Source organism: Salmo salar, chromosome ssa01 (assembly GCF_905237065.1).
Source record: "Salmo salar chromosome ssa01, Ssal_v3.1, whole genome shotgun sequence".
Classification (NCBI taxonomy): domain Eukaryota; kingdom Metazoa; phylum Chordata; class Actinopteri; order Salmoniformes; family Salmonidae; genus Salmo; species Salmo salar.
The window spans coordinates 111,813,021-111,825,023 of NC_059442.1; the positions used below are offsets into that span (position 1 = coordinate 111,813,021).

Below are 12,003 nucleotides of genomic sequence, written 5' to 3' on the forward strand. Positions count from 1 at the left end.
TTTGAAGTATGTGCTAGATGCAGACAAAGTAATTCAAATATAATTCAGAAATGTTCTGTCTTCATACTAGTGTCTGTGTCTCTATGGCTGCGTTTAGACAGGCAACACAATTCTGATCTTTTGCCACAAAATTGTATTTTTGACCAATCAAATCAGATCTTTTGTCAATAAATGGGAAAGATCAGAATGGGGCTGCCTGTGTAAACACAGCTTATATGTTCTCACCAGGAAAGCAGGGAGTTGAGGTAGTCAGGGGTGCTGGGGTCTGGGCTGAGGGGTGGGGACATGACGAACGCTGCAGCCTTAGCCCAGTTCTTACTCCAATAGTGTGATCCGTCTGTCCCAAGGCTGGCTGTGATTGGCTCGCCATAAACCACCATGCCTGAAAATCATCCAATGAAAAAAGACGAGGCATTTGTACAAGAAATATCTGTTTTTCAGGAAAATTTTTGGCCAGGTCAACAACAAATGTGTTTAGCCATCAAAGTTAACCTGTTAGGGCTAGGGGGCAGTATTTGCACGGCTGGATAAAAAAATTTACCCGATTTAATCTGGTTACTAATCCTACCCAGTAACTAGAATATGCATATACTTATTACATATGGATAGAAAACACCCTAAAGTTTATAAAACTGTTTGAATGGTGTCTGTGAGTATAACAGAACTCATTTGGCAGGCAAAACCCTGAGACATTTTCTGACAGGAAGTGGATACCTGATGTGTTGTATTACCTTTAAACCTATGCCATTGAAAAACACAGGGGCTGAGGAATATTTTGGAACTTCCTATTGCTTCCACTAGATGTCACCAGCCTTTACAAAGTGTTTTGAGTCTTCTGGAGGGAATCTGACCGAACAAGAGCCATGGAACGATGATGGCCCATTAGACACCTGGCGCGCGAGTTCATGTTGGGTACCCTCGTTCCAATACGTTATAAAAGAGAATGCATTCGTCCACCTTGAATATTATTCATGTTCTGGTTAAAAAAGGCCCTAATGATTTATGCTATACAACGTTTGACATGTTTGAACGAACGTAAATATATTTTTTCCCCTCGTTCATGAAGTGAAGTCCGGCGGGCTTAGATCATGTGCTAACAAGACAGAGATTTTTGGACATAAATGATGAGCTTTTTTGAACAAAACTACATTCGTTATGGACCTGTGATACCTGGAAGTGACATCTGATGAAGAGAATCAAAGGTAATGGATTATTTACATAGTATTTTCGATTTTAGATCTCCCCAACATGACGGCTAGTCTGTATCGCAACGCGTATTTTTCTGGGCGCAGTGCTCAGATTATTGCAAAGTGTGATTTCCCAGTAAGGTTATTTTTAAATCTGGCAAGTTGATTGCGTTCAAGAGATGTAAATCTATAATTCTTTAAATGACAATATAATATTTTACCAATGTTTTCTAATTTTAATTATTTAATTTGTGGTGCTGACTTGACTGCCGGTTATTGGAGGGAAACGATTTCCTCAACATCAATGCCATAGTAAAACGCTGTTTTTGGATATAAATATGAACTTGATAGAACTAAAAATGCATTCATTGTCTAACATAATGTCCTAGGAGTGTCATCTGATGGAGATTGTAAAAGGTTAGTGCATCATTTTAGCTGGTTTTATGGTTTTGGTGACCCTGTCTTTGAATTGACAAAACATTACACACAACTCTTGTAAATGTACTGTCCTAACATACTCTAAATTTATGCTTTCGCCGTAAAACCTTTTTGAAATCGTAAAACGTGGTTAGATTAAGGAGATGTTTATCTTTCAAAGGGTGTAAAATAGTTGTATGTTTGAAAAATTTGAATTTTGACATTTATTTGGATTCAAATTTGCCGCTCTTGAAATGCACCTGCTGTTGATGGAGTGCACCACGGGTGGGACGCTTGCGTCCCACCTAGCCCATAGAGGTTAACAAAGAATGTATGACACAGAAATTATTTCCAAATAAAGTTGTTATTGAATCGCTAAACCCAGTCTCACCCTTCTTCCTGGCCTTGGCAATGACATCAGCAGCCGACTTGCTCATCACCTTGGTGATGTAGAGAGGACAGTTGGCCTGCTTGGCGATGGTGATGGCCCGGTACACTGCCTCTGTCTCCACCTAGTGGTCACAAATTAAACACCTTACTGTAACACCTCAACCAACATTTATCTTTATTTAACTAGGCAAGTCAGTTAAGAACAAATTCTTATTTACAATGACGGCCTAGGAACAGTGGGTTAACTGCCTTGTCAGCAGTTAAGTTTTACCTTGTCAGCTCGGGGATTCAATATAGCAACCTTTCTGGCCCAACGCTCTAACCACTAGACTACCTGCAGCCACAAGTCACAGTTTCCACTAGTTACAACAGCCACAAAGTCAAAATTGGCAATATCGTATTTTTTTCAAATGTATTTTAAGTTAGGTTTAGGCATAAGGTTTGCAGTGTGGTTAAGGTTAGGATTCAGGTTACACACCAAAAGGGTCCATAGGAGAACACTTTTTGATTCCAGGTAGAACCCTTTTTTTGTTCCAGGTAGAACTCTTTTGGGTTCCATGTAAAACCCTCTGTAGAAAGGGTTCTACAGCCGTATAACTATTTTTGGTTCCAGGTAGAACTCTTTTGGGTTCCATGTAAAACCCTCTATAGAAAGGGTTCTACAGCCGTATAACTATTTTTGGTTCCAGGTAGAACTCTTTTGGGTTCCATGTAAAACCCTCTATAGAAAGGGTTCTACAGCCGTATAACTATTTTTGGTTCCAGGTAGAACTCTTTTGGGTTCCATGTAAAACCCTCTGTAGAAAGGGTTCTACATGGAACCGAAAATGGTTCTACCTGGAACCAAAAATAGTTATACGGCTGTAGAACCCTTTTAGGTTCTAGATAAAACGTTTTTTTCTAAGAGTGTAGGCTTAGGTTTAAAATCAGATTTTGAGAAGAGAAATTATAAAAATAGGTTTATGACTTTATGGCTGTGGTAACTAGTGACAACCACAAATCACTTGAGTAACACTACCACTCCCGAGTGGAGCAGTGGTTTAAGGCACTGCATCTCAGTGCTAAAGGCGTCACTACAGACACCCTGGTTTGATTCCAGGCTGTATCACAACTGGCCGTGATTGGGTGTCCCATAGGGCGGTACACAATTGGCCCAGTGTCGTCTGGGTTTTGCCGGGGTAGGCTGTTATTGTAGGCTGTCATTGTAGGCTGTCATTGAATTTGTTCTTAACTGACTTGCCTAGTTAAATAAAGGTTTGATTTTTTTTAAATCAACAAATAAAAATGCTCAGACCATGACCTTGGCTCTCCTAAAGTAGGTGGTCTATGGTAAAGTCAACCTCTATCCGAAAGGCTCAGCACACACATACTCAGGCTGACTGGCTATTGTTCAGGCAAATGTGAAATAAGTGCACTCAGGCTATCCGTAAGGGCAAAGTTAGTTACTTTAGGGAGCAGTTCTCTCTCTGTGGGTCTAACCCCAAGAAGTTCTGGACAACGGTTAAAGACCTGGAAAATAAACCCTCCTCCGAACAGCTGCCCATGTCCCTTAAAGTTGATGATGTGGTTGTTACTGACAAGAAACACATGGCTGAGCTCTTTAATCACCACTTCAGGATTCCTATTTGACTCAGCCATGCCTCCTTGTCCCATCTCCCACCCCATCTAATGCAACTATCCCCGATGCTCCTCCCTCTTTTTCCCCTGCCCCACAACAAAGTTTCTCCCTGTAGGCAGTCACTGAGTCCGAGGTGCTAAAGGAGCTCCTGAAACTTGACCCCAAAAAACATCTGTGTCAGATGGTTTAGACCCTTTCTTCTTTAAGGTTGCTGCCCCATCATCACCAAGCCTATCACTCCTTTCAGGGGAGGTTCCCATTGCTTGGAAGGCAGCCACGGTTTGTCCTTTATTTAAAGGGGGAGTTCAAGCTGATCCTAACTGTTATAGGCCTATTTCTATTTTGCCCTGTTTATCAAAAGTGTTGGGGAATTTTTTATATAATGAACTGACTGGCTTTCTTGATGTCTATAGTATTCTCTCTGGTATGCAATCTGCTTTCCGTTCAGGTTATGGATGTGTCACTGCAACCTTAAAGGTCCTCAATGATGTCACCATTGCGCTTGATTCTAAGCAATATTGTGCTACTATTTTTATGGACTTGGCCAAAGCTTTAGATACGATAGACCATTCCATTCTTGTGGGCCGGCAAAGGAGAATTGGTGTCTCTGAGGGGTCTTTGGCCTGGTTGGCTAACTACCCCTCTCAAAGAGTGCAGTGTATAAAGTCAGAAAATCTGCTGTCTCAGCCACTGCCTGTCACCAAGGGAGTACCCCAAGGCTCAATCCTAGGCCCCACACTCTTCTCAATTTACATCAACAACATAGCTCAGGCAGTAGGAAGCTATTTCATCCATTTGTATGATACAGTATTATGCTGTTAAATGCTCTACAACAAAGCTTTCTTAGTGTCCAACAAGCTTTCTCTACCCTTAACCTGTTAGGGCTAGGGGGCAGTATTGACACGGCTGGATAAAAAACATACCCGATTTAATCTGGTTACCACTCCTACCCAGTAACTAGAATATGCATATACTTATTACATATGGATAGAAAACACCCTAAAGTTTCTAAAACTGTTTGAATGGTGTCTGTGAGTATAACAGAACTCAAATGGCAGGTCAAAACCTGAGAGATTCCTTTACAGGAAGTGGCCTGTCTGACCATTTCTTGAACTTCTTTTCCATCTCTATCTTTTACTAAGGATCTCTGCTCTAACGTGACACTTCCCACGTCTTCCATAGGCGCTCAGAGCCCGGGAAAAAACAGAATGTCGTCATCCCAGCCCCAGGCTGAAACACATTATCGCCTTTCTCAAGTGGCCGATCAAGGGACTCTGGGCTTATGCGCGTGACCCGACCGCCCCGCCTTTGTGATTTTTTCCTCTGTTTGCCGAAAAGGAGATTCCCTGTCGGAATATTATCGCTTTTCTACGAGAAAAATGTCGTAAAAATTGATTTTAAACAGCGGTTGACATGCTTCGAAGTACGGTAATGGAATATTTAGAATTTTTTTGTCACGAATTGCGCCATGCGCGCGACCCTTCTTTACCATTTCAGATAGTGTCTGGAACGCATCGAACAAAACGCCGCTATTCGGATATAACGATGGATTATTTTGGACCAAACCAACATTTGTTATTGAAGTAGCAGTCCTGGGAGTGCATTCTGACGAAGACAACAAAAGGTAATCAAACTTTTATAATAGTAAATATGATTATGGTGAGTGCTAAACTTGCCGGGTGTCTAAATAGCTAGCCCGTGATGCCTGGGCTATGTACTTAGAATATTGCAAAATGTGCTTTCACCAAAAAGCTATTTTAAAATCGGACATATCGAGTGCATAGAGGAGGTCTGTATCTATAATTCTTAAAATAATTGTTATGCTTTTTGTGAACGTTTATCGTGAGTAATTTAGTAAAATGTTAGCGAATTCCCCGGAAGTTTGCGGGGGTATGCTAGTTCTGAACGTCACATGCTAATGTAAAAAGCTGGTTTTTGATATAAATATGAACTTGATTGAACAAAACATGCATGTATTGTATAACATAATGTCCTAGGGTTGTCATCTGATGAAGATCAAGGTGAGTGCTGCATTTAGCTGTCTTCTGGGTTTTGGTGACATTATATGCTGGCTTGAAAAATGGGTGTCTGATTATTTCTGGCTTGGTACTCTGCTGACATAATCTAATGTTTTGCTTTCGTTGTAAAGCCTTTTTGAAATCGGACAGTGTGGTTAGATTAACGAGAGTCTTGTCTTTAAATAGCTGTAAAATAGTCATATGTTTGAGAAATTGAAGTAATAGGATTTTTAAGGTTTTGAAAATCGCGCCACAGGCTTAAAGTGGCTGTTACGTAGGTGGGACGAATTCGTCCCGCCTAGCCCAGAGAGGTTAACCTTGTTCTGAACACCTCCAAAACAAAGGTCATGTGATTTGGTAAGAAGAATGCCCCTCTCCCCACAGGTGTGATTACTACTTCTGAGGGTTTAGAGCTTGAGGTAGTCACCTCATACAAGTACTTGGGAGTATGGCTAGACGGTACACTATCCTTCTCTCAGCACATATCAAAGCTGCAGGCTAAAGTTAAATATAGACTTGGTTTCCTCTATGTAATCGCTCCTCTTTCACCCCAGCTGCCAAACTAACCCTGATTCAGATGACCATCCTACCCATGCTAGATTACGGAGACATAATTTATAGGTCGGCAGGTAAGGGTGCTCTCGAGCGGCTAGATGTTCATTACTATTCGGCCATCAGATTTGCCACCAATGCTCCTTATAGGACACATCACTGCACACTATACTCCTCTGTAAACTGGCCATCTCTGTATACCCGTCGCAAGATCCACTGGTTGATGCTTATTTATAAAACCCTCTTAGGCCTCCCTCCCCCTATCTGAGATATCTTCTGCAGCCCTCATCCTCCACATACAACACCCATTCTGCCCGTCACATTCTGTTAAAGGTCCCCAAAGCACACACATCTCTAGGTCACTCGTCTTTTCAGTTCACTGCAGCTAGCGACTGGAACGAGCTGCAACAAACACTCAAACTGGACAGTTTTATCTCAAGCATGTGTTGTTCTCTCATTCAAAGACTCAATCATGGACACTCTTACTGACAGTTGTGGCTGCTTGACGTGATGTGTTGTTGTCTCTACCTTCTTGCCCTTTGTGCTGTTGTCTGTGCCCAATAATATTTGTCCCATGTTTTGTGCTGCTACCATGTTGTGTTGCTACCATGTTGTTGTCATGTTGTGTTGCTACCATGCTGTGTTGGCATGTGTTGCTGCCTTGCTATGTTGTTGTCTTAGGTCTCTCTTATGTAGTGTTGTGTTGTCCCTCTTGTCATGATGTGTGTTTTGTCCTATATTTAGATTTTATTTATTTCTTTTTAATCCCAGCCCCCGTCCCCGCAGGAGGCCTTTTGCCTTCTGGTAGGCCATCATTGTTAATAAGAATATGTTTTTAACTGACTTGCCTAGTTAAATAAAGATACAAAAAAAATGTAAAAAGAGGAGTGGCCACTCCTCGGATCCTGGTTCCTCTCTAGGTTTCTTCCTAGGTTCCTGCATATTTAGAGAGTTTTTCCTAGCCACCGTGCTTCTACATCAACAATGCTTGCTGTTTGGAGTTTTAGCACTTTGTGACTACAGCTGATGTAAAAAGGGCTTTAATAAAATACATTTGATTGATTGAGATTACAATATCCAGTCTCATTTCCATTATTGCATCAATGGGAGAGTGGTAAATTATTTTCAACAAGCAATGGCATGTCTAGTCTCCCGGTTTCAAACCACTCTGGCACTAACAGTATCACTGCCTCATAACAAGATACTGTAGTGTGATCATGTAAATGAGGCTATTGTTTATACAGAGACAGGAAGTTCCTACCTCCTCTGGGTGACACAGCACATGTCCCTCAGGCCCAGTGATCCCCAGCTCCAGTAGTCGCTTCTGCTCCTATATAGATAGAAGGGGAAAGATGGAAACTACACTTCACATGGTGCAATCAAAGACAACAGTTTATTCTGCTCCTACATAGATAGAAGGGGAAAGACGGAAACTACACTTCACATGGTGCAATCAAAGACAACAGTTTATTCTGCTCCTACATAGATAGAAGGGGAAAGACGGAAACTACATTTCACATGGTGCAATCAAAGTCCGCAGTTTATTCTGCTCCTATATAGATAGAAGGGGAAAGACGGAAACTACACTTCACATGGTGCAATCAAAGACAACAGTTTATTCTGCTCCTATATAGATAGAAGGGGAAAGACGGAAACTACACTTCACATGGTCCAATCAAAGACGACAGTTTATTCTGCTCCTATATAGATAGAAGGGGAAAGACGGAAACTACACTTCACATGGTGCAATCAAAGACGACAGTTTATTCTGCTCCTATATAGATAGAAGGGGAAAGACGGAAACTACACTTCACATGGTGCAATCAAAGACGACAGTTTATTCTGCTCCTATATAGATAGAAGGGGAAAGACGGAAACTACACTTCACATGGTCCAATCAAAGACGACAGTTTATTCTGCTCCTATATAGAAAGAAGGGGAAAGACGGAAACTACACTTCACATGGTCCAATCAAAGACGACAGTTTATTCTGCTCCTATATAGATAGAAGGGGAAATATGGCAACTGAAGATGTCCTTTGCCAAGGAGAGATATGCACAGTCACTGTCAAAGGCCAGTAGTAAAATAAGTCTTTCAAGTCAACAGTACAGCAGCCTACCTCGTCAATGATGTCTCCGTTCTCAGCGTGAACCTGAGCGATGGCACCCAGGTCTCTAATGATACCAAAAATCTCATACATCTGGCATGGGAAAGAGATAAAAACAAGGGGTGTTTCTCAAAATGCATACCACCGTGCTCCGAGCACGCAAATTGGAGCACGGGAGGGTCGGAGTATGGGTGTTTCTCAAAATGCATACTACCGTGCTCCATACTCTCATGCTCTAAATACGTTCTCTTGAGTACGTTCTCTTGTTTGGTCTCTATTGTTGCCATTGTCCTGGCTGGACGAAGATTCAGTGAATGTGGAGGTGCAGAGTGAGGTAATAGAGTAGGGAGAGTGCTGCTCAGCGTGAGGTAATACAGTAGGGGGTGCTGCTCAGCGTGAGGTAATACAGTAGGGAGAGTGCTGCTCAGCGTGAGGTAATACAGTAGGGGGAGTGCTGCTCAGCGTGAGGTAATACAGTAGAGGGAGTGCTGCTCAGCGTGAGGTAATACAGTAGGGGGAGTGTTGCTCAGCTTGAGGTAATACAGTAGGGGGAGTGCAGCTCAGCGTGAGGTAATACAGTAGGGGGAGTGCTGCTCAGCGTGAGGTAATACAGTAGGGGGAGTGTTGCTCAGCTTGAGGTAATACAGTAGGGGGAGTGCAGCTCAGCTTGAGGTAATACAGTAGGGGGAGTGCTGCTCAGCGTGAGGTAATACAGTAGGGGGAGTGTTGCTCAGCTTGAGGTAATACAGTAGGGGGAGTGCAGCTCAGCTTGAGGTAATACAGTAGGGGGAGTGCTGCTCAGCGTGAGGTAATACAGTAGGGGGAGTGCTGCTCAGAGTGAGGTAATACAGTAGGGGAGTGCAGCTCAACGTGAGGTAATACAGTAGGGGGAGTGCTGCTCAGCGTGAGGTAATACAGTAGGGGAGTGCAGCTCAGCGTGAGGTAATACAGTAGGGGGAGTGCTGCTCAGCGTGAGGTAATATAGTAGGGGGAGTGCTGCTCAGAGTGAGGTAATACAGTAGGGGGAGTGCTGCTCAGCGTGAGGTAATACAGTAGAGGGAGTGCTGCTCAGCGTGAGGTAATACAGTAGGGGGAGTGCTGCTCAGCGTGAGGTAATACAGTAGGGGGAGTGCTGCTCAGCGTGAGGTAATACAGTAGGGGGAGTGCTGCTCAGCGTGAGGTAATACAGTAGGGGGAGTGCTGCTCAGCATGAGGTAATACAGTAGGGGGAGTGCTGCTCAGAGTGAGGTAATACAGTAGGGGGAGTGCTGCTCAGCGTGAGGTAATACAGTAGGGGGAGTGCTGCTCAGCGTGAGGTAATGGAATGTTTTACTCAAGAGAACGTCCTCGGAAAATACACTGGGAACATGAGAGTATGGAGCACGGTAGTATGCATATTGTGAAACACCCAAGGTTACTGTTTACATTACATTTTAGAGACGTCTGAATAAATAGTTCGAAGAAATAAAACTTACCTGACTATCTGAGCTCTGGAATTTGTCCTTGTAAGCCATGAAGATCAAGAAGGAATTGACTCCTGGAAAAATTCAAACATAAAACATTTCAAACGATTTCAAGGAATTGAATTTCTCGTATTTGAAAATCACAGGCATGTGCAGATGTGTGTATATGTCTGTGCGCTCCTGTGTGGGCATATGATTGTGTGGTTGTGTGTGTGCGTGAGTGCATGACTGAGTTTGAGAGTTCAGCTGGGTGAGAGAGAGTTGGTGGGCTGCCTGGCTGTCTGTATGGATTAGTGAGTGTAGGTCAGCTGGGTGAGAGAGAGAGTTGGTGGGCTGACTGGCTGTCTGTTTGGATTAGTGAGTGTAGGTCAGCTGGGTGAGAGAGAGTTGGTGGGCTGACTGGCTGTCTGTGTGGATTAGTGAGTGTAGGTCAGCTGGGTGAGAGAGAGTTGGTGGGCTGACTGGCTGTCTGTGTGGATTAGTGAGTGTGAGAGGTCAGCTGGGTGAGAGAGAGTTGGTGGGCTGACTGGCTGTCTGTGTGGATTAGTGAGTGTAGGTCAGCTGGGTGAGAGAGAGTTGGTGGGCTGACTGGCTGTCTGTGTGGATTAGTGAGTGTAGGTCAGCTGGGTGAGAGAGAGTTGGTGGGCTGACTGGCTGTCTGTGTGGATTAGTGAGTGTAGTTCAGCTGGGTGAGAGAGAGTTGGTGGGCTGCCTGGCTGTCTGTGTGGATTAGTGAGTGTAGTTCAGCTGGGTGAGAGAGATTTGGTGGGCTGACTGGCTGTCTGTGTGAATTAGTGAGTGTAGTTCAGCTGGGTGAGAGAGAGTTGGTGGGCTGACTGGCTGTCTGTATGGATTAGTGAGTGTAGGTCAGCTGGGTGAGAGAGAGTTGGTGGGCTGACTGGCTGTCTGTGTGGATTAGTGAGTGTAGGTCAGCTGGGTGAGAGAGAGTTGGTGGGCTGACTGGCTGTCTGTGTGGATTAGTGAGTGTAGGTCAGCTGGGTGAGAGAGAGTTGGTGGGCTGACTGGCTGTCTGTGTGGATTAGTGAGTGTAGGTCAGCTGGGTGAGAGAGAGTTGGTGGGCTGACTGGCTGTCTGTGTGGATTAGTGAGTGTGAGAGGTCAGCTGGGTGAGAGAGAGTTGGTGGGCTGACTGGCTGTCTGTGTGGATTAGTGAGTGTAGGTCAGCTGGGTGAGAGAGAGTTGGTGGGCTGACTGGCTGTCTGTGTGGATTAGTGAGTGTAGGTCAGCTGGGTGAGAGAGAGTTGGTGGGCTGACTGGCTGTCTGTGTGAATTAGTGAGTGTAGTTCAGCTGGGTGAGAGAGAGTTGGTGGGCTGACTGGCTGTCTGTATGGATTAGTGAGTGTAGGTCAGCTGGGTGAGAGAGAGTTGGTGGGCTGACTGGCTGTCTGTGTGGATTAGTGAGTGTAGGTCAGCTGGGTGAGAGAGAGTTGGTGGGCTGACTGGCTGTCTGTGTGGATTAGTGAGTGTAGGTCAGCTGGGTGAGAGAGAGTTGGTGGGCTGACTGGCTGTCTGTGTGGATTAGTGAGTGTAGGTCAGCTGGGTGAGAGAGAGTTGGTGGGCTGACTGGCTGTCTGTGTGGATTAGTGAGTGTGAGAGGTCAGCTGGGTGAGAGAGAGTTGGTGGGCTGACTGGCTGTCTGTGTGGATTAGTGAGTGTAGGTCAGCTGGGTGAGAGAGAGTTGGTGGGCTGACTGGCTGTCTGTGTGGATTAGTGAGTGTAGGTCAGCTGGGTGAGAGAGAGTTGGTGGGCTGACTGGCTGTCTGTGTGGATTAGTGAGTGTAGTTCAGCTGGGTGAGAGAGAGTTGGTGGGCTGCCTGGCTGTCTGTGTGGATTAGTGAGTGTAGTTCAGCTGGGTGAGAGAGATTTGGTGGGCTGACTGGCTGTCTGTGTGAATTAGTGAGTGTAGTTCAGCTGGGTGAGAGAGAGTTGGTGGGCTGACTGGCTGTCTGTATGGATTAGTGAGTGTAGGTCAGCTGGGTGAGAGAGAGTTGGTGGGATGACTGGCTGTCTGTGTGGATTAGTGAGTGTAGGTCAGCTGGGTGAGAGAGAGTTGGTGGGCTGACTGGCTGTCTGTGTGGATTAGTGAGTGTAGGTCAGCTGGGTGAGAAAGAGTTGGTGGGCTGACTGGCTGTCTGTGTGGATTAGTGAGTGTAGGTCAGCTGGGTGAGAGAGAGTTGGTGGGCTGACTGGCTGTCTGTGTGGATTAGTGAGTGTGAGAGGTCAGCTGGGTG

At 44.7% G+C, this 12,003-nt stretch overlaps 1 protein-coding gene across 3 annotated transcripts in view; it reads right to left on the bottom strand.

Annotated features, from left to right (window-relative positions):
• LOC106592070 (dihydropyrimidinase-related protein 2) overlaps positions 1-12,003 on the bottom strand; it is a 53,403-nt gene that overhangs the window by 8,626 nt on the left and 32,774 nt on the right. For all 3 annotated transcript variants that reach the window (XM_045687561.1, XM_045687556.1, XM_045687560.1), the window contains exons 5-9: positions 9,765-9,826; positions 8,302-8,382; positions 7,444-7,512; positions 1,996-2,116; positions 226-382 (exon numbers count right to left, since the gene is read on the bottom strand). In XM_045687561.1, coding sequence (XP_045543517.1) covers positions 226-382; positions 1,996-2,116; positions 7,444-7,512; positions 8,302-8,382; positions 9,765-9,826 — 490 coding nt within the window. The remainder of the gene's footprint in view (positions 1-225; positions 383-1,995; positions 2,117-7,443; positions 7,513-8,301; positions 8,383-9,764; positions 9,827-12,003) is intronic.